The sequence below is a fragment of the Arvicola amphibius genome, chromosome 14 (assembly GCF_903992535.2).
Source record: "Arvicola amphibius chromosome 14, mArvAmp1.2, whole genome shotgun sequence".
Taxonomy (NCBI): domain Eukaryota; kingdom Metazoa; phylum Chordata; class Mammalia; order Rodentia; family Cricetidae; genus Arvicola; species Arvicola amphibius.
This window is the reverse complement of record NC_052060.1, coordinates 11,912,124-11,934,354: the sequence shown is the minus strand read 5'-3', so window position 1 is coordinate 11,934,354 and position 22,231 is coordinate 11,912,124. Positions and strand designations below refer to the sequence as shown.

Genomic DNA, 22,231 nt, shown 5'->3' with positions numbered 1-22,231 from the left:
AGCTCTCGATAGAGTCAGATTTAGCCCCATATTGTTGTGTTGATGCATATTACACTGAGAGATACTTCATGCGAGAGCATACAAATATTTCTCATTCTGTTAGGAGGAAAATGTGGTTCTTTTGGAACCAGTTCTTTTGAAACCAATTTTGTAAAACAGTAACAGTAAAAATAATCAAAGTTACTTCAGAACTAGGGTGTAGCTCAGCCTAATATGTGAGAGACTCTGGGTGCTGTGGGATAATACTTTTGTACGAGGTAAAGATTTGTCCCCATAGTAGTTTAATAAAACACTGATTGACCAATAGCCAGGCAGGAAGTATAGGTGTGACGACCAGACTAGGACAATTCTGGGAAGATGAAAGGCTCAGTTTGCAGTCACTACCCAGATGCAGAGGAAGTAAGATGAAAATGCTACACTGAAGAAAGGTACTAAGCCACATGGCTAAATATAGATAAGAATTATGGGTTAGTTTAGGTTTTAAGAGCTAGTTAATAATAAGCCTGAGTTAAGTAATATAAATCTCTGTGTGTTTCTTTGGTACTGAATGGCTGCTGGACCAGGCAAGATAGAAATGTCTATCTATATCTGTGTCTTTAACACCAAATAAATAAATAAAAATTAAAGCAGTAGGAAGCAAAAAAAAAAAAAAAACCCACAAAAGATAAAGATTACTTCATACTTCTTCCTTTTAGAGAGAACAGTAGGTATTCTTTAAAACACACACATTTTTTTTTGACACATTACAGCATTAAAACTAGGTCCTGAGTCCTTCAAGTTTGATGGTGCAGTGGAAGCTGTGGCTGTGCGGCAAGCTGAAAAGTATTACATCCTCCGTCCAGAAGTAATCGAAACCTATTGGTATCTGTGGCGTTTCACCCACGACCCAAGATACAGGCAGTGGGGCTGGGAAGCAGCACTGGTAAGTACACTCACTTCTCCTGTTGTCTAAGCTGATTGGGTAGGGCTGCCCCTGTACCATGTTATCCTCATCCCGGTTACTTGGTTTCAAGAAACGTTCGTTTTCCTTTCCCTGGGAAAGTAACTGTTCTCAATTTGTTTGTTAAGCAGTACAAACGAGCCTTAGACTCCTGTTTGCTCTCTATCAGTATAGTATTTTCATAGCCGCATGCACTTGCTATTCTAGTAAGCAACTATCAGGTGTTATTTAAAAGGCAGTCTCCCAATGCTGTTACAGAATAAGCAATATTATGTTTATTATCTCTTTTTAATGTTTAACCACTGAAGAAAAAAGCATTGTCATATTAACCCAGATTCATAGCCTGGGAGGATGATTCTTTTTTATTTTACCTTGTATTCTAATAATTCCTTTGTGGACCAGTAAATTGTTTTTAGAAATAGGTTAAAAGAAAAAATGTGGCATACACACATAGAAGGAGAAAGAGAGAGAGAGAGAGAGAGAGAGAGAGAGAGAGAGAGAGAGAGAGAGAGAGTATTCAGAAGCAGGAATTTGTTATGGTTAGTAGTAAAGGAAGCAGTCCATTTACTCTTCAGTAGTCAGCATTCACATTGAGTGTGGTAGTACCTGCTTTTATAATCCTAACCTTTAGAAGGCTAATGTAGGAGCTGTCATAAGTATGAGACTAGACTGGGCTGCTAAGTGAGCCCAAAGCTTGCCTGGGCCTAAAATGTTCTAATATGATGATGAGCTAGTCTTTAAAACAAACAGAAACATTTATATATTATTTGTATATACCCCATGAGTGTGCATTCTTGTGGAGGGCAGAAGAGGTGGTGGATCCTCTGGAACTGGAATTACAGGTGATGCTGGGAACAAAACAAAACAAAAGAAGAAGAAGAAAAGAAAAAAGGGAAAGAACTTGGTTAAGCACTTTTTGTTGTTAGCTAGCTTTCCGGTAGAAGAGAAGGCCAGGAGAGTAGGGCAGGCAGCAAGAGCAGGAAAACGCTGCAGCAGCAGTGGTGAGTGAAGTACTGTGCCTTCATTGCACAGTGCTCGGTGCTAGACAGAGGAGCCCAAGAAAGAGCTTTTCCTGAACAGTCCAGCTCTAAAGTGTGCCGTCTGCACCAGCAAGATATTCGGTGGCTTTGACTTAAAAGTAGAGTTGTAAATAGATTGTTTTTGATTTAATACATTTGATTTATGCATGTTCAAGGACACACGAAAAAATATACAGTATTTTAAATTCTAGTCAAGTATTAGAACACAGTAGTTAAGAGAGAACAAATTACTCAGCTCAGTTTCTCCATCTGAAAAGTAGAGCTGTTAACCTCCTAGGATTATGAAATTTAAATGCCAGAGCATATGAAACTCTTCGAATGGCCTTCAGCAGATTGTTAACTCTTAAATAGTAGCCATTATTGTCTAGGCTTGCAGGTGTGCACTTCCTGCTACTTCTCACCACCTATGGTGCTAACTGGTTAGACTGTGTCTCAGAATAGAGCATGGCTACATAAATACCTCCTGTCATCACTGCTGTGTACAGCTCCTAAATTGTTAGAGTGTTGTGAATTAGTATTTGTTCTTGGAAGTGGTCATTGATATTCAGTTTGTGTTTGTGTGTGTGTGTGTGTGTGTGTGTGTGTGTGTGTGTACTCATGCATGTGTATGTGGAGTTCAGACGTGTACCATTGCACTCTGCTTTTTTATGAATTCTGGAGAGCTGAAATTCAGGTCCTCACTTTCCGAGACAAGTGCTTTATTAGCCATTTCCTCTACCCCTAATTACAAGTTAACTTCTGTCTTTGTGTCAGACAACTCCCTAATTCAAAAAGAATAGGTCAAATTTGACATTTAAGTCAGGAAAACATAAGCTTATTGTAGAGAGATTATAGTATTAGAGAGGGAAAGACATCCCCGTTTGTTTTTCCAGTATTAGAATATTTCTATTCAATAACACTATGCGTAGGCTGAATATATTATCAGTTTGATCAATTTTCTTACAGATTTATATCAGCACTTGTTTTTCTTTTTGATAGAGACAGGGTCTCAGTATATAGCCCTGACTGTCCTAGAACTCACTTTGTAGAAGACCAGGCTGGCTTCAAATTCACAGAGGTCCATCTGTCTGCTTCCCAGCAAGGCCATTATGCCTATTCTTTCTATGAACTTTTGAATGCAATCTTTCAATTTGACCTTCAGAATTGAATTCCACAGAACTAATTGTCCTCTCTGCTTCCCTTCACAGGCTATTGAAAAGTATTGCCGAGTCAGTGGTGGGTTCTCCGGAGTCAAGGATGTGTACTCCCTCACTCCGACACATGATGACGTGCAGCAGAGCTTCTTTCTTGCTGAGACGTTAAAGTAAGCATATACTCAAAAATGTTTTTAAGTAAGCTTATTTTAAGTGGTATAAGAAGATTAAAAACTATTACTATAATGTTGCTATTCAGGAATATATAGGGTAATGTTGAAATCAAATTAATCATATCATTCAACTTAAATAGTTCCTTATGGTGACAACTTTTAAAATCCTGTCTTTCTGAAATGTAGTGTTATCTATAATCACGCTTTAGCAATAGCACACTAGAACTATGTTCTCCCCATGTGACTGTAACGTAGTCCTCATTGGTCCTCTGCCCCTTCTCTCTAGGCTCCGTTGCTATTGTTATCCTCCTATCTGGTCACCCTTCTTACATTTCACGTATGAACAAGATCATACAGTTACTTGTTTTTCTGTGCCTGGCATCTTTCCCTGGACATAATAATTTTTATATCCACCCAGGCTGATAGAAATGACAATTTTTCATCATTTTTAATGGATGAATAATATTCCACTATAGATAGGTGCCACATATTTATCTATTCATTAACACTTTTGTAGAGTAGTGTTGCTGCATAATTGCTAAATAATCAAATTGTGACTGTATGTTACATGTACTGTACTTACTTTATGTAGTTGGGTTGGTAAATATTAAGCCCTCTCTCTAAGAATGACTATAAAGTAGCTGTTTTATCAAATAAATGTTCTCTTCTGGTGGTGCAGATCTCTAACCCTAAAACTCTAGAGATAAGATGTAGCAGGCTTTTTCTTTTGGGCTACCAACCAGCTCATGATTTCTTATTAGTTATGAATACTCAGCCTAGCTTAGGCTCTTTTCTGGCTAGCTCTCTTTAACTTAAACTAACTGGTTTCTCTTCATCTACCTTCTGCCTCTGGGCTTTTTAGCTTTCTTTCCTTCTGTGTATCATGCTTTCACTGCTTCTCACATCTGGCTGGTGGCTGCCTGGAATCTGGCTCTAGCCATGTTCCTCTTTTCCCCTCCTTCTCTCCTTTCTCCTGTCTGTCCTTCCTTTCCTGCCTAGCGATTGTTCATTCAGCTTTTTATGAGACCAGTCAGTCTTACCTTAGTCAGGCAAGGTGAAACAAATGCAGCACATTTTTACAGAATTAAACAAATACACAAATGCAGTACAAACAAATACAACACATCTTAACGTTGTTAACGAAGGCAGCAAAAACAAATGTAACTCATCTTTGCCTAGTTAAATTAATAGTCTACAATAAGAAGACCTGAGCATTGCGAACCCTGAACCATCCTGAGCTATATACGTATGTACATATATAGCAAGACTCTGGCTCAAAAAATAATAATAATAAATCAAAGGAAGGGGGTGGTTAGTACCTTTATGTGAGGTATTGTGTTCCTGCTCTTTTATGTACTTTATAATCACTTAGAAATCTTCTTAAAGCATAGATACAATGGTCCATAACTACAAAGTTTTTGTAGACTGAGGTAGAGCCAGGCAGTATGATGGTCTTCTTTGGACCCAGCTGAGTTCAGAATACATCTCTTAGGAATGATCATATATGTTTCAATGGTACTAAATGATAATGTAGCTCTATCATCAACCATTCTTCCCATAAGGTTTTATATAAAGATACATGTAAACGAAAAAAGATAGTTTGGAGCTTATACTCAGAAGCCGAGGTGGAGCTCTGTAAATAGGCCTGGAGTGAAGGTGGAGGTGGAGGGTTATTAATTATATTTGTATGCTTTCAAGCCGGGCGGTGGTGGCGCACGCCTTTAATCCCAGCACTTGCGAGGCAGAGGCAGGCGGATCTCTGTGAGTTCGAGACCAGCCTGGTCTACAAGAGCTAGTTCCAGGACAGGCTCTAAAGCTGCAGAGAAACCCTGTCTCGAAAAACAACAACAACAAAAAAAGAACATTTGTATGCTTTCTTAAAGGCATGCAAAGCAATTATGTCTTTATATCACCAATAGCTGAATTTCATGTTTGTTTCTTGTGTATTACACATGGATGACTTAAAAACACGTCATTTGCTCAGCACATGTTTACTGCCCATTACCACTCAGCCACTGGGAATGCACAAAGGACAAGTGTCCTGCTGTACTCTGATGTAAATAGGGTTCACTTATGTCTGGTACGTTAGAGCAGAACAGTGCACACATCTCAAAGTGGGTTATCATATTCATCCATATTGAATTTTTCTTTTATGAATACTAGTCTTAATGTTTTCCAATGTTTTTTAGTCTCTAAATTAGTGCTGTTCCTGCTTTTCCTTTTAATACATCAGTGTGCTGTGTGCTTCTCTTTTCTTGTTGTTTCATTCTACTCCTTTCCATGCCTACGTCATCCAGATAGCTCAGAGCATCCGCCCTGGCCCCGAGTTTCCCACCTCTGGGCCTTCCTTGTTTCCGTGTGTCCTGTGTGCGTAGGCCTGCATCTGTATCAAATAGTTGTAAGAGCACTGGACCTTAAGACAGTGACAGCTTTAGTTATTCATTGCTGTATCCTAGCTAAATGAACATGTCACAGTAAATTTTCGTGCTTTACATGTAAAGCTGTGGAATTTGACATGGGTTGTGGTAGAGCTTCCCTTCCTCTTCCTCCCTAGCTCCTACATGGTACACACACACACACACACACACACACACACACACACACACTACTGGGTATCAAACCCAGAGTCTTGTTAGCACAGGTTTGGCAAACATTCGACTTCTGATCTTTATCCTCAGCCCTTTGCCCCTTGTTTCTCTTGCTGCCTCTCATCCAAGCCATCTAGGTTTGTCTTTCCATATACTCATACATACACGTAGTTTTCCTCATTAAAAACAACACTGTTCTCTGGATAATTTGAGGGTTATTTACCAGCATTTGGTATTTCAGCATGGCTTTCAAGAATGAATGGATCTGGATTTGAGAGAGGTGGGGAGGAACTGGTAGGAGTGGAGGGAGGGAAAACTGTAATTAGAGTATATTACGTGATGGGAAATTTTTTCAGTAAAAACAAAAAAATATTTAAATAAGAAGAAAAGGGTATTCTACATGGTCACAATTCAGTTTTCATATTCAGAAGATTTAAGTCATATAGTTCTATGGTATGACATATATTCCATCTAAATTTTTCTTCTATTATTTCAAAATATAGTTTTATGTTTTTTTAAATCCCAGTTCAAGATACAGTGTTACTGTATTTAGCTCTCATTTCTTTCTCTTTTGTTTTGTTTTGTTTGTTTCTAGAGACAGGGTTTCTCTATAGCTTTAGAACCTGTCCTGGAACTTGCTCTGTAGACCAGGCTGGTCTTGAACTTATAGAGATCCACCTGCCTCCACCTCTGCCTCCTGAGCACTGGGATTAAGGGCATGTGCCACAACCACCACTGGGATAGTTGTCATATCTCTTTAGTCACCTTTAATGTGTGTGTGTGTGTGTGTGTGTGTGTGTGTGTGTGTGTGTATAAACCTTTCCATACAGATTTTAGTCTTTTGCAAAATTAACACTTTTTAAGTATATGGATTAGTTTCTATGAAGATTATCCCTCTATTATATTCCAGATTGTTTTCTAATGGTTGGATTTCACTTAAGTATTTTTTTGATTAATATTATAAATGATGTATGTTCCTCATCCTGCTCTGTAAAGAGGCCATGATAGCAATTCAGTTATCGTTGGTACTTTGAGGTTAGCACATAGATTAGGTTGGTCCTAAGACTGTATAATAATAAGCTGTCTGAGGAGAGATCTTTTTGCAGCAGTCTTTCTAGGCTTATCAGCATCCTTTGCCTGAATCAGATGTGACAATAGAGACAATAGAAGATGCTAGTCCTAGTTTCCTTTATGCTTCTCAGAAGCTACAATGGCCTTCTATCTCTTTTGCTTCTGCTCTCATCCTTGTACTTCCATTGTATCCTTAAACAGTCTAATCTAGTCAGACATTTTCAGACATGAAGTATGTAGTTTTGCCTTCCACTGTCTCTGTATTTTATTGCCTCTGGCAGAATGCCTTTACCCTGCCTGTCACATGTCATCCTCTTCCTTCCTAACTTCAGTTCCCATCTCACCTGTTGATGACTGGCTTTTTAAAAAAAAAAAAAAAGATACATTTATTATATATGCAGTTATATATGCAGTGTTCTGCCTTCATGCCTGCAGAACAGAAGAGGGCATCAGGTCTCATTACGAGTAGTTGTGAGCCACCATGTGGTTGCTCAGAATTGAACTCAGGACCTCTAGAACTTAGGACCTCTGGAAGAATAGCCAGTGCTCTTTACCACTGAGCCGTCTCTTCAGCCCCTGATGACTTACTTTTATAACCATGTCTCCAGAACATTGTACATGTCACTTAGGGCCAGGAATAGATAGTATGCTGTCTCTACCCCTCGAGTCTATTTGGACCATCACCAATATATCAACTGTAGGCTAGGTAGTCATTTATATTCACTTTCAGGAAGTCATACTTGTGAATCAATAAAATTAAAAAAGATCAAGAGTAAACATAGAAATAGCAATATGAAAGCAGTAGCTTTGACAGTTGTTAACACTGAGCTACTGAATTCAGCATTGGATTTCCTGGAAGCTGAAGCAAGTAGTAATCATACTACAGAAGATCATTCTCTGCCCTGAGAGTTGGGAGAGCACATTACTTTGACAAGTGAGATAAATGTGTTTGTACTGCTAATTACAAGATGACTTAAACTGCATAACTTATTACCATATATTCAACCAGTGAGTAAACTGTATGAAACTTCTTTTTTCAAAAGCTGAAGACAGTTGAACGTCCATGCGCTTCAACTGCGTATGAATGTTAAGTATCTTCAGGTAGTGGTGCTAGAAGCTACTGTGGTTCTTTTATCTCTTTCAGTTTTGTCTCTTATCCCTTTACTTGTCCATTCTATCCTTAAACCAATCTAATCTGGATCCAGACTTTTTTTTATTTATTTTGTTTTTCCAAGACTGGGTTTCTCTGTGTATCTCTAGCTATCCTGGAACTTGCTCTGTAGACCAGGCTGGCCTCAAACTCAAGAGACCCACCTGCCTCTGCCCCCTGAGTGCTGGGATTATATTCAGACATTTTCATATATGAAGTGTGTAGTTGACATGTATAAAAGGCCTAAAAGTCAATGATACAGCCTTTATAAAAACTGATGGCACAATGTTAAGATAGGGTAGAATAAAATTCTATGAAGATCAGAATTAAGTCTTGATAGTGTACAGAGAGATAGTGTACAGGCTAGCCCAGCCCCTTAATTTCTCAGATGTTAGTTAATTCAAAGAGGCTCTGGTCAGAAACAAAGAAGACTGTTCTGCCAGATGTGCATTTGGTGTAAATTCAGTTGGTGTTTATTTGTTTGTTTGTTTATTAAAAATGTCCACCTCCTCCCCTTCTCCCATTTTCCTCCCCATCCCCCTCCCTCTCCAGTCCAAAGAGAAGTCAGGGTGCCCTGCCCTGTGGGAAGTCCAAGGCCCTCCCCCCTCCATCCAGGTCTAGGAAGGTGTGCATCCAAACAGACTAGGCTCCCAAAAAGCCAGTACTTGCAGTAGAAATAAAACCCAGTGCCATTATCATTGACTTCTCAGTCAGCCCTCATTGTCAGCCACATTCAGAGAGTCTGGTCTGATCACATGCTCGTTCAGTCCCAGTCCAGCTGGCCTTGGTGAGTTCCCATTAGATCAGTCACACCGTCTCAGTGGGTGGACGCACCCCTCGCCGTCCTGACTTCCTTGATCATGTTCTCCCTCCTTCTGATCTTCATCTGGACCTTGGGAGCTCAGTCCAGTGCTCCAGTGTGGGTCTCTGTCTCTACCTCCATCCATTGCTGGATAAAGGTTCTATGGTGATATGCAAAATATTCATCAGTGTGGCTATAGGACAAGGCCAGTTCAGGCACCCTCTCCTCTGCTGCCCAAGGACCTAGGTGGGGACATCCCCTTGGATACCTGGGAACCCCTCTAGAGCCACGTCTCTTGCCAACCCTAAAATGGTTCCCTTAATTAAGATAAATCAGGGAAATGCAAATCAAAACAACTTTGAGATACCATCTTAAACCTGTCAGAATGGCTAAAATCAAAAACACCAATGATAGCCTTTGCTGGAGAGGTTGTAGGGTAAGGGGTACTCTCATCCATTGCTGGTGGGAATGCAAACTTGTGCAACCACTTTGGAAATCAGTGTGGCGGTTTCTCAGGAAACTGGGAGTCAACCTACCTCAGAATCCAGCAATTCCACTCTTGGGAATTACCCAAGAGATGCCCAATCATACTACAAAAGCATTTGTTCAACTATGTTCATAGCAGCACTATTTGTAATAGCCAGAACCTGGAAACAACCTAGGTGTCCCTCAATGGAAGAATGGATAAAGAAGATGTGGAATATATACGCATTAGAGTTCTACTCAGTGGTAAAAAAAAAACAATGACATCTTGAATTTTGCATGCAAATGGATGGAAATAGAAAACACTTTACTGAGTAAGATAACCCAGACCCAAAAAGATGAATATGCTATGTACTCACTCATTAGTGGATTCTAGCCATAAACAAAGGACATTGAACCTATAGTTCATGATCCCAGAGAAGCTAAATAAGAAGGTGACTCCAAAGAAAAAACATATATTTATCCTCCTGGATATTGGAAGTAGACAAGATAGCCAGGCAAAAGTTGGGAGCACAGGGGTGGGGGTGGGGTGAGTGGATGGGGAGAGAGAAGGGAGAAGGGGAGGATTGGGGAGAGCTTGGGGGAATGGGATGGTTGAGATGGAGGAAGGGTAGATATGGGAGCAGGGAAGAAGATAGCAGTTAGTGTTTTAACTACTACAGGTGGCAACTAATTGGCATGGCAGTGACATAGTGAAGTCTTAAGTATTGTTCTTGGCCTGAATTAAGGGCCATTTTACCTTTCATATTTCCCCATGTATTCATTACCTGCAGCTTATAATTACCCAACTACTGGGGTGTGGCCTCTTATACTATATATGCAGATGCAGAACCTGCATCAGTTCCTTTCTCCTTCCCCTTGCTCCTTTTCGCCAACTGCCTGTTCTGATTGTTTGGATTCGATCTCCATCCACCGTTCAAGCAGAGAATCCTGATTTGTGAGTTTACTCCTAAATAAATAACTAGCTCATTTCTGAGCTAGTGTGGGATTTCTTTTAAGAATCTGTTCATCACTTGTCCGGTCACACTCCCTGCTGTGGCTTATAATGCTGGATTCAAAACCAGTGCTCGCAGTGACTAATAATCAATAGAAGAATTGATAAAACTGGAGGCCGGGATCAGCTGTGAAAATCAGGGAGTCACCTGTGGAGCTGTTTTCAGTAGAGTTGAAGGTTCTGATGAGCTGAAAAAGGAGCACTAAAATAATATAACTCTTGTTAGAAGTTAAACATGTAGGAGACCTACAGAAGTGGCTCTAAAGCTGGAGCATGAATCTAAGTCGTCTCAAAGGATTCGTCACCAGGACTTCTTACTAATAGGTCTAGAGTGGAGCTTAAGAGTTTGCAGTACTGGCAGGTTCACAGGCGATTCTCACAGCTGCTGTCACAGGGATCACTCTGATAAACCACTGATGCCCGTGCTCTGTTAAAGCATTGGTGGAAGCAATTAAGAATCAAGAAACTACCTGCTGACAGAACAGCTGCCACACCATGATGTCAGGTGACAAAACCATCACTTAACGGCTGTATCCATGTAGGTTACTCTCTTCAGTCTCTGGAGTACTGGAACCATGGTTTTCAGTCGTTGATCCTTCTAGCACATGGTACAGTGTTAGATATCTTCACTCTCAAAATTATGTACTTCAGAATACCTTGCCAGTCTCTTTTGCTACAGTAGAGGGAGCTATAACACAAATTGTACTAGGTGGCATCAACAAAATCTTTGCCTTTAAATTTTGTCAGTCTTTATTGAAGTATTTTCAGTGAGTGGTTCATTGGCATTTTATTAGATTCTTGAGACTGGATAACCACTACCACGTTTAATCTAGTCATGTTCTGTGTAATGATGTTTTTTGGTCAGTGATAAACCACATACTCCACAGTGGTCCCATGAAATTCTATCATCTGCTGACCATTTTAGTTTGTATTAGTCCTCTGTAATGCTCACACACCAAGGGGAGCACCTGACAGTGTATTTCTCCAAACCCAGTCCCAGGGGAACGTGACACCCAAGTGTAGAGAATACATCTCCACCTTGGTTTTGCAGTCACTTCTATCCACACCCAAACAGCTCTGCTTTCTGTCACTGTGCATTGCCTGTTTTAGAAACTGATTACTTTGAATCATATGGTATGGGGGTATTTTTATTTGCCCTTTTATCCCAGTGGTTCATGTTACAGTTATCAGTGATTCACTCCTTCCCAGTGGTGCTACTTAGTATCCTGCTAGGATATGCGCATTGTTTATTCCTTCACTTTTAATGGTCTATTAGATGATTTTAAAATGAATAGGGAAAATGAGTGTTCACCACTTGATTATAGTAGTGTCTTTGCATTTACCTTTTTTAATTTAAAATTTTGTCCATAAACTAATTTTATATAATATGCTATTATCAATATATTATCAAGTTGTTTACTATTATTAAATAAAATTTAACTGGGGTAGTGAAGGAAAGAAACTGAAATAATGCTAACTGGTATGTAAGATGTTAACAGGTAGCATAAATTAGAAGTCAGTTTTGTAAAATGAGGGCCAGCTTGAGAAATAAATACCTGGAATAGAAGAAAACTTCCTAGCCTGATAAAGGAACACATAAGAAAAAGCAATTAACATCATATTGGAAAAGGTATTTGGTTCCCCCTAAGATCAATAATAAGACAAAAACATCTGCTTTCTTCATTTCTATTTAGCATTGTACTAAAGATGCTAGTCAGTGCTGTCAGGCAAGAAAAAAAGAAACAAAAAGACACCCAGACTAGAAAGGAAGAAATAAGACTGTTTTAAAGAGAGAATGAGATAATCCATATAGAAAATCCTATAGATCTTACTAAAGAATAACTAAAACTAATGAATGAATTTAGCAAGGTTGATGATACAGGCTCAGTGTGTTCAAATTAATTGTATATATTAGCAGTGAGCCATAAGAAGTTAAAAATTAATACCACATATAAATAGCATAAAGATATAGAATATTAATGGGCAAATATTGATAAAATATTAAAGAACTACACACTGAAAATTAGAATGTTTGCTGAAGGAAGACCTAAATGAATGTCCAAGGTTTTGGAAACTTGATATTTATTCTCCTCAGATTTAATGTGTTGATTATATGAAACTCTAGTCAAAATTCTAATAGCCTTTTTAAAAAACAGAAGTTGACAGGCTGTTTCTGATTACAAGCATATAGAATAACCAAGAAAAGTTTGAAAAAAAATGAGTTCAGAAGTGTAACAGTACTTTCTTATTGGGATGGCCAGCACACAAATAATGACATGGACACTCACTGTTAATTAGGAAAGCTTGGCTGTAGCTTAGACTTTTCCCAACTAACTCTTATAACTTTATTACCCATTTTTAAAATATATGTTTTGCTATGTGGCTCGGTTACCTCTTCTTATTACAGCATATCCAACTTGCTCTGAATCTGCTGGTGAAATCGTGTCTAGATTTTTCCTTCCAGTTTCTCTCTCTGCCCAGAAGTCCTGTTGTTGTAATAAGGAGTGCGGTGAGCCACTTCCTGCAGCCCGGCCGCCTGGCTAGTTTATACCCGAAACAATTACATGGAAACTATATTCGTTTATACACTGCCTGGCCGATTAGCTCTAGCCTCTTACTGGCTAACTCTTACATCTTGAAGCATTGTGGCATCCATCTTTGGCATACAGGCCTAGAACATCTGACAGACTTTTCTGTGATGCAAGACATTTGAAGCACTACCCTACCTTGTCTTGGCAAAGTTTGGCAGTTGCCTTTTATTGTGTTTTGTTTGTCAAAACTGTCAAGCTGTCAGCAGTCAAGGCAAGGTCAGTTTCTTACCCAAATGGCTAGCTTTATCATATTGAACGCAAACTCTGAGGCTCTTTGATGCCCATCATCCTTTTTTGAAGTAAATTGGTGCTGCCAGGTGCAGACATGTCTCACTGTCATGAAAATCCTTATGATATTAAAAACACCTTAAATGTCATATTCTGTAGGTCTCTGAAGTGTTTGAAGACCACCTATCTACCTAAAACATATATCTGTTTAATCTTGGAGACATACCCAATATGATTATAAGTTTAATTGTTATAGATAACTAACTACTAACCTGCATTTCTTATTTATCCTAAATAGTTTATAATAATAGCATTTAAGGACTAGAACTATACATTATACTTTAAAATGAGCTGCATAGGTTCAATACCTTAAACAAGAATATAAAAATATATACAATATAGCAAAAATTACCTTAAATTTGAATCAATTTACAAAAATATTTTAAACAAGAGTAGAAGCACGTATAGAGTATGTTTTAATATAACCTTAAATTTGTATCAATATACTATAGTCCCCTTTTTTCTTTTCAAACAGAGACCCTTGAAGTCAACCTCCCTTGCTTAGTTTCCTCCCTTACCTTGACAAATAACAATTTGCAACCAATTCCCCTAAATGATGACAAACATCCATAACCCACCAAATGACCAAAAACCAACCACCTCATATGTTGGGAATTTGGGCATCATATTTTCTAGCCCACTTTCTGTTCTCTGGGAGCAATGACATCTTTAGAGAACCCTGAGAAAAATTGAGATAATGGTCAAGTCCTGGGAAAGCTAGCTGTATTATTTTTTGTTTAGTCTTTGTGTGATGGGAATGTGTAGAGCTTATCTGAAGTCATGCTGGAGTAGTATATGAGGCTGGACCATCTTAGCTAGCAGTTTTGAAGTTGTTCTGTATATAGTCTAAAAAATTTGAGAAAACTGCAACAGAAGCATTTTGAGAGGCTGGATCACCTGGGATTGTTTTCATTGGTGTCTGATCCTTTTTTTTCTGAAAGCACACAAACTTTTAAAGGTAACATTTATGCTTGCATTAATACAGGTATGGAATGTGCAGTGTGCATAAGTTGTTTTATGTTTGAGCAGGTAAAAGGTATCTGTTAACTTTATAAGTTTGTCTTGACTGCATTGCCAAGCTGTAATATAAAAGTCTCTACCCATGCCATAGGAAAGTCATGAGGACTCTGTAGTCAACAAGATTTATCATGTCTAATTCAGTCTTAGAGCTGTTCCCATGCCGAGGGATCAGCTTATACATCACTTGTCTTGTAGTTTTTGTTGGGTTTCCTTCTTCATGTCTCTAGTCAGTATTTTCAGTAGGTCTCCCCCAATCAAATCTGGTCTTCATTAATTTTGAAGTAATCTATAGCTTTTTATTTCTTGTGGAAACAAAAGCAAAACCTCTCCCCTGATGCCACATATGACTTCCATTTTGAAGTTAAGACATTCTTATATAGCTTGTTTTAATTTAGCAGTTTTTTTATAACCCAATGTCTCTCAGCAGCTACTATTTTTTGTTATCAGCATTTAAAAAATTCAAACTCAACAAAGCACCATACAGAATCTAGACACCCTGTGTATTTTTCATCTTTACATGTCTTAATTCCTTTTATATTACTTTACTCTCTCCTGACTTTATTTTTAAACTATTTATTTATTTATTTTTCTATGACTGTCTATACCCATTTATCTTTTTTTCTTTAGCATCTAAGCATATTCAAACATACTGTATCTATTTAGAGGTTTTCTTGGTTTGAACCTGACTTTTTGCATGTCTGTAGCCTTCTCTTTCAGTTTAAGTCAAACCATAAACTGCTAGGCTACCACCTCATGGTTCTGCTGACTGCCTCTGTTCCCCTCAGTTCCCTGAGAGCCTAGCCTCATGCTGAAGGTACTGCCAGGAGCTGCATTTACCGCCCCAGTTCTTGGTTCTCAGGAACTTGCTGAACCCATTTTCCAAATTCCCACAAGTGAAAAGGCCCAGATGACAGCTGCAGCAGTACCAGCTGGCATGACATCTCAATTCTTGGTGCGTAGCATTGGCGTGCCAAATGTAGCAAGCTTTCTTGTTGGATGATCTTTGGATCACCATCCCCCAAATAACAACTCGGGGACTATTAATTATGAAATCTTGGCCTTAGCCGCCTTTTCAACTAACTCTTAAAACATAGTTAGCCCATATTTTTAAATCTATGTTCTGCCATGTGGCTCTATCTCATCTCTGTACTGCACCTTCTGCTCTCTGAGTTTCTGGCAAAATGTTCTTAGATTCCTCCTCCCTGTTTCTCTTTCTCTGCCCGGAAGTCCCTGTAGTTGTTTATTTCCTTATTTATTTATTTGTTTGTTTGTTTGTTTGTTTGTTTATTGCTGTTTTTACTCTACTCTTTGGGGGCCCACCACCCAGGACCCAAATAATACATATGGAGGCTTATTCTTACTTATAAATGCTCAGCCTTAGCTTGACTGATAAGCCATCTCGCCAGCTTTCCTTAACTTGAGTTATTGTGTCTACCTTTCGCCTCTGCCTTCTCTTACTCTGAATAGCTTACTTTCACTCTTACTCTGTGGCTGGCTGAGTGGCCAGCGCCTCTGATGTCCTCCTCTCCTTGCTCCTTTTTTTCTTCTTGTTGTTTCCCCTTCTATTTATATGTTTTGCCTGCAAAACCCACCTATCCTTTCTCCTAACTTGCTATTGACTTTTCAGCTCTTTATTAGACAGACATCAGATATTTTATACAGGCAAAGAATCAGCTTCACAGAGTTAAATAATTGTAACATAAATAAAAGCAACGCATCTTTATATCATTAAACATGTTCCATAGCATAACCAAATGTAACACTTCTTAATATAATATTCTACAAGTCCCACCTATATAATATTTTACAAGTCTCTCCTGCCTAGCTATTGGTCATTTAGCTCTTTATTAAACCAATCAGAAGATACCTGAATAGTAGACACATCTTTACAGATAAACGTTCTGCAACATAGAAGCCTATAATAGCTTACTTGAAAACATTAAGCAGTGTTGAAAATGGTGGATATGAGTGTATTCTATAGATTCATTGATGTACAGAATAGAAAGCTCATGGATGGCAGTGTGTGTGAATGGAGACCTGACTGTCATAAAGGCAGTCATGAAAAAGTGTGGTATTGACTATAGATTGCACTGAAAAATTTGGATTTCTTAATGCATATACATAAATGAACTTATAGTGGGTCATGTCCTAAATTTAAATCCTAAAAGGTACACTTTAAAAAGAAAAAACTGGGGGAAAAAATCTTTGTAACCTGAAGTTAGGCAAAGATTCCTTATATATGACAGCAGAAGCAAAATCATTAAAATAGTCTCAAAATTGAAAGCAGTTATTTTTGGAAAGATACTGTTAAGAATGTGAAGAAAAGGCTGGGTATAGTGGCACATACATGCCTTTAATGCCAGTGCTTGGGAAGCAGAGCCAGGCAGGTCTCTGCTGTTGGACAATGGTCTTGTACCCGTAAATATTTGTTATTTGTATTTTAATAAAACACTTATTGGCCAGTAGCCAGGCAGGAAGTATATGCAGGACAACCAGAATAGGAGAATTCTGGGAAGAGGAAAGGTTCAGTCTGCATTCGTAACCCAGATGAGAATGCCTTGCTGATAAAAGGTACCAAGCCACATGGCTAACATAGACAAGAATAATGGGCTAATTTAAGATGTAATAATTAAGTAATAAGAAGCCTGAGCTAATAGGCCAACCAGTTTGTTATTAATGTAGGCCTCTGTGTGTTTCTTTGGGACTGAGCAGCTGTGGGCCCAGACAGGACAGAAACCTTCTGTCAACAGGTCTCTGTGAGTTTGAGACCAGCCAGAGGTATTAGAGAGACTCTGTCTCAAAATGGAGGGGGGGGGAGTTAAGAAAAGGTACACACTAGGATGATAATCTTTACAGCACAAACTACTGATAATAGACTCCTGTCTACAGCATGAGGAATTCTAGCAGGGTGGTGGTGGGGCACACCTTTAATCCCAGCACTCGGGAGGCAGAGGCAGGTGGATCTCTGTGAGTTCGAGGCCAGCCTGGTCTACAAGAGCTAGTTCCAGGACAGGCTCCAAAGCCACAGAGAAACCCTGTCTCAAAAAAAAATTTTTTTTTAAAAAAAAAAGGAATTCTAGGAACTTAGCAAGAGAACAGGTATTCTGGCTAAAAATTGGGTGAAATTTTAAAATCAGTATCTCACCAAAGAAGATGTCAAGATGACAAAGCGCACAAAATGATGCGCTACCTTTGCCCCCGTCTTCAGATGACTTTCTTCCTTGCATGTCTAGTCCAGTTCTCCTTTTCCTTTCACTTGTAATGGTGTACCAGGGACATGGAGCCCCACACTGGGACTTCAGTCTCCCACATGGAAAAGCTGTACAGAGCCCCCTGCTGTGTCCAGCCAGGTGTGCTGCAGCTTCTCTATTGACAGCCTGATGAGTCTAGCAGGTCTAGAGATGGAGGACCAAGAGTGAAATAGCAAGTCCTGCTACCCTGTGTTCCAGCTTCTAAGTGTGTAAGGCAGTGTGTCATCCCTTTACCTGCACTATATTTTTGCCATCATCTAGAACTGTAACAGTAACTTGAAGAGATAGCAATGTACTTTAAAAAAAAATTTCACTGGGGCTTTGTAAAGTGGTGCCAGTTACTAACAGCAAGAGGTAGATCCCAGGTTTTCTTACTTTGTGGAGTATATGTCTGTCTGTCTGTGTGTGTGTTTATGGTGCAACAAATGGAACCCAAGGCATTGCTCGTGCTAGGCAGGTGTTATATAACTGAGATATACCCCAATCCTTGACCCTATAGATTTTTATGTATACTTTGGTGACATTTAATAGGATTCAAATTGGAATTTTCCTGACCATAATGAAGGTAAGAATCATTGTGGTACACCAGGTGATGGTGGCACTCACCTTTAATCCCAGCACTCGTGAGGCAGAGGCAAGTGGATCTTTGTGAGTTCAAGGCCAGCCTGATCTATAGAGCTAGTTCTAGGACAGCCAAGGAGGCCACCTAGTCTACAGAGATAGTTTCACTACAGCCAGGACTACAAAGAGAATCCCTGTCTTGAAAAAACAAGCAAACCAAAAAATTGTTATTGATTCCTGTTTGGTGTCCAGGTGACTCGTGGCATGGAGCTCACAGAGACCTTAGGCTCCTATTTACCTTCAGACTCCTTATCAATGTGCAATGCTTCTGAGACTTAGTTAATAGTTTTCCATTCCAAGAGCTGTAAGGTTACAGCTGCTAGCTTTCCTCAGTATTTGCTAATAAATATGAATCTTTAAATCTCTTATGATTCTCTGAGTTTCCAAAACTTACAGTTGATATTATGTGTGCTTTTTAAAAGAATGTCTGAAATGTATGAAGTTGTTTGTCTTATGATGTTCTTATAGCTTTGGACAGGTGTGTGAGACTTTTTAAGAAACTTGTTTCAGAAGTCAAATTGTGCATCTTCATCAGAACTGCTCAGAATCAGCTCCTGGCTTTCTCTGCAGTCACCAGTGAGCCCACTTGAGTTCTTGCTGAGTTCTGACTGACGTTCTCTCCTCTCCCTTTTGTTTTAGATACTTGTACCTACTGTTCTCTGGCGATGACCTTCTACCTTTAGACCACTGGGTGTTTAACACAGAGGCTCACCCTCTTCCCGTGTTACGTTTAGCCAACAGCACTCTTTCAGGTAATCCTGCTGTTCGATGAACAGCTCCAGAAGGACCATTCTTACCTGTGTTTTGTTTACATGGACCACTACAGACATTGTTTGGAGAGGCGGCTTTGAAAACCTGGACCTCTATGTCACCATGCCGGATGAAACTCTCCCCTTCAAGACTTTTCACTTGTAGATACATCAACTTTGAAATTATTCCATTTTATACCTGACCAAAACATGTTCTGGTACATGTAGGACAGAGGCCTGATGTGCTTTGACTCTTAATGAGATGGCCACATGAGAAACAATGTCTTATTCTGTATCGTTAGTGCAAGCCAAGAACATAGAACACCTTCCAGGAGTTAGAGATGGCTTTTGGAACCAATTATACCTTTATTTCCTCCCACCGTGGAGCAGCTTTCAAATCAAATATTACACATTGCTTAACCCCTTTCCTCCACTTTAGTAAATAATGGGACACACTGGAGTGAACAAGAACAAAGGAGCAGTGTAATTACATCAGTAGCAAGAAGACTTGGAGAAGAAACAGATACTGTCCCTGTCTGAATATTCAAGCTCCCTATTGGATTTTTACCAGACTGGTAACCATTTCACTACCAACATAGTTCATTGAAATCTGTTTAGATTTAGTTTATCTCTGGGAGGGCATAACCTCATGAAGAATACTTTTCAAGTCTTTTGTCTCCATATGGTATGCTGAAACTGGTATTTATCATAACTGCTGCTTATGAGCCCGAGTGTGGGAGTGTGCATGTAGCTCACGCTAGTATGGGTAGCATGCAGAAGGTAGGGAAGGTGCCAGTTTGTTGCCTTGAAACCTGTTCTAAAGAATCTTTGATTTTGTTGGTAGGAAATTATTCTTCTGAACCAGCAAGTCTATCAAGCAAAGAAACCTGCTTTAATCACGTAACACAGTTAGAGTTGTTCACCTTACAGCTTTATGTGGCTTGGTAGAATTCACTCTTAACTGTCATGCAGCTCTGCCTTTGCTAGAACAAGCTGAGTCGCTTTCACAAGGCACTAAAGCAGAAGCAGACATCTCAACGTCCCTCAGCAAGGGGCAGGTCCCTTAATTACCTCACATGTGTGAGCTACTCACAAAGATTTTATGTTTTTAAGTTTCTCCAAGAATATTATATATCCAAAGAACTAATAGAATAGTTTCAAAATAATTTCCAGTGGGAAATGTGTGATATAATTAATCATACTCACTAAAACTGGCATAAACCTAAGGAACTTACAGATATTGTGGGTTTTTTGTTGTTATTGCTCAATACTTTGGCAAAAAAGAGTAAAATTTTATCAAAAACTATAAGGTAAATAGTAATACTTATAAAAATTTTTGTCCCTTGAATTTCTATGACAAGACACTCTCCCTCCTTTTCATTTAGTACAGACATCATTTATTGATGATAATAGAACTTGAGAACACTATAATCTAATATTTGCTCTGAATTTGAATATTTGATGGAACAGTTTGTTCATGAGCTCTGCTTTGGAATTTTGAAAGCTTATTTCCTTGGTTGGTAGCTTTTCTTTTTAGCTCTCTACTAGCATATAACAGACTTCAATTGTGGGAAAAGTCAATATAATCAGACATACAAGGGTGACCATGTTCTACTGAAATCATCTGTCCTCAGAGTTGAGCCAGTGCTCCATGAGCTCGCCACCTCACACTTGTTCAGTATTCATAGAAGACAACATGGAGAGAGCGAGTTCTAGCACATTTCAGAATTGTAATATCTTTTCCTACTTGAAATTTTTAAAATGTAAATGAAAAAGGTAGATCGCTATTACTTTAAAGAGAAAGAGAAGGTTTTGATTCTCAGAAGAGAAAAAAGTGAGCCTTCTAAAAACAGCACAAGCCCACTCACAAGTCAAGATGAAATGAAAGCTGGAGGTGGCAGAGACCAGAGCAGCACGTCAGTGTAGTGAAGGCGCCATCTTGGTTCCCCAGGAATTCTCAGAGGAGACAAAAGAGCATCTCCCACCCCCACCCAGTGCTCTTGTTGTTCACATGAGCCTAGAGCATAAGAGAAGGTGTGGGTGTGTGCAGGGCATGGTTCACGTGAAGATCTGAAGACTGTTGTTTTAACACCCCGACTTTGTGATGAGAACTCGAGCTTACGACAATGCTTTTTCTTCTCTGAATACCAAAGGCATTAAAGTCAGGTGTAAATGACTTGCCAGTGTCATGTTGTATTTTGTTAATGGATTTTAAAGATATTTTTTCCAAAATCTACCATTATCCCATATTTTGCTTACTTTCTTGCTTACTTTTTAAACGTGTGTCTTCTTCCATCCTTCATACCCTTGACATTTTGTAGACCCAGTACCCGGGCTCCATCCTCATCGTGTTTATGAAATTGGAAAGGAATCCAGCAATGCTTACTCACTAGTGCCTCGACGCTTCACCTTCTGCTTTGGGCATGATCGTGCAGAATAGACAATACATAAAAATGGGGATTGTTGAACACCTCTGACTTCCATATTTATTGCTCATTTTAGAATCACATCTTTTGATTCAAAGCAGATTTTTAGAAAATTAATGAGCCACTATGAAGTTATTAAAACTAAGAATGAGCCCTTCAAGAAGCCTCAGTGCAGACGAGTCCTGAGCTGGAGGCGCTGTCTCTCAGGAGGGCTGTGCATGTTGTGCTCCTCTAAGACCCACCTGTTCCTGTCTTTTGACTGGGGTATGGGTGTAAAGGAAGCCTGGGTATCAAAGGAGTGCACTGTTCCTGCAGAATATTGATCCTGATGTCCTTTTAGGGCACCAAGGCCTCCCTTGGCAGGTTTCAGTCAAGCAGTTTGAAATCTTGGTCCTCAGCTTCTCTTTTCCACTCTCTTCATCGCCAAGGTCTTTGTCAGACTCCAGATTTATTGATAAAAGGTTGCGCTTGCCCTACTCGTTATGATGCAGACTCCCCATAAGCCAGAGTCTCTGAATGAGCGCATGCGTGAGAGAGTGAGTGAGCAGACAGCTGTGGAACACTGCATCCGTGCCAAGCTCTGTGCCTGGCACCATTCAAGCCTTAGAACACGACACGTGATTCAATGGCATTTTCTGTATGACAGTGGTTCATATCATTTTAAATGTTTTCCAAAATGGATCATGTTAAGAAATTCTTAATTTTATATTTCATTTAAATTAAAGAGAAAGATAAAGGTTTATAATATATTTTAAACACTGTTACTATATAATACTAACAACTATAATTGTAGTTAATAACTAAAGTCTCTTGGAAATGTCAAAGAAATATTTGATCTCTGATGCATCTTTGACTAAAATATTTACTTCAGAAATAAAAAGTCTTATTTTGTTATCACTTTAGTTACATTA

At 39.1% G+C, this 22,231-nt stretch overlaps 1 protein-coding gene across 1 annotated transcript in view; it reads left to right on the top strand.

The window, feature by feature from the left end:
- Positions 1-21,070, top strand: part of Man1a2 (mannosidase alpha class 1A member 2) — a 112,156-nt gene extending 91,086 nt beyond the window's left edge. The window contains exons 11-14 of the mRNA XM_038311169.2: positions 750-922; positions 3,168-3,283; positions 18,785-18,897; positions 19,334-21,070. Of these exons, the coding sequence (XP_038167097.1) occupies positions 750-922; positions 3,168-3,283; positions 18,785-18,897; positions 19,334-19,434 (503 nt within the window). The 3' untranslated portion in view covers positions 19,435-21,070. The remainder of the gene's footprint in view (positions 1-749; positions 923-3,167; positions 3,284-18,784; positions 18,898-19,333) is intronic.
- The last annotated feature ends 1,161 nt before the right edge of the window (positions 21,071-22,231 follow it).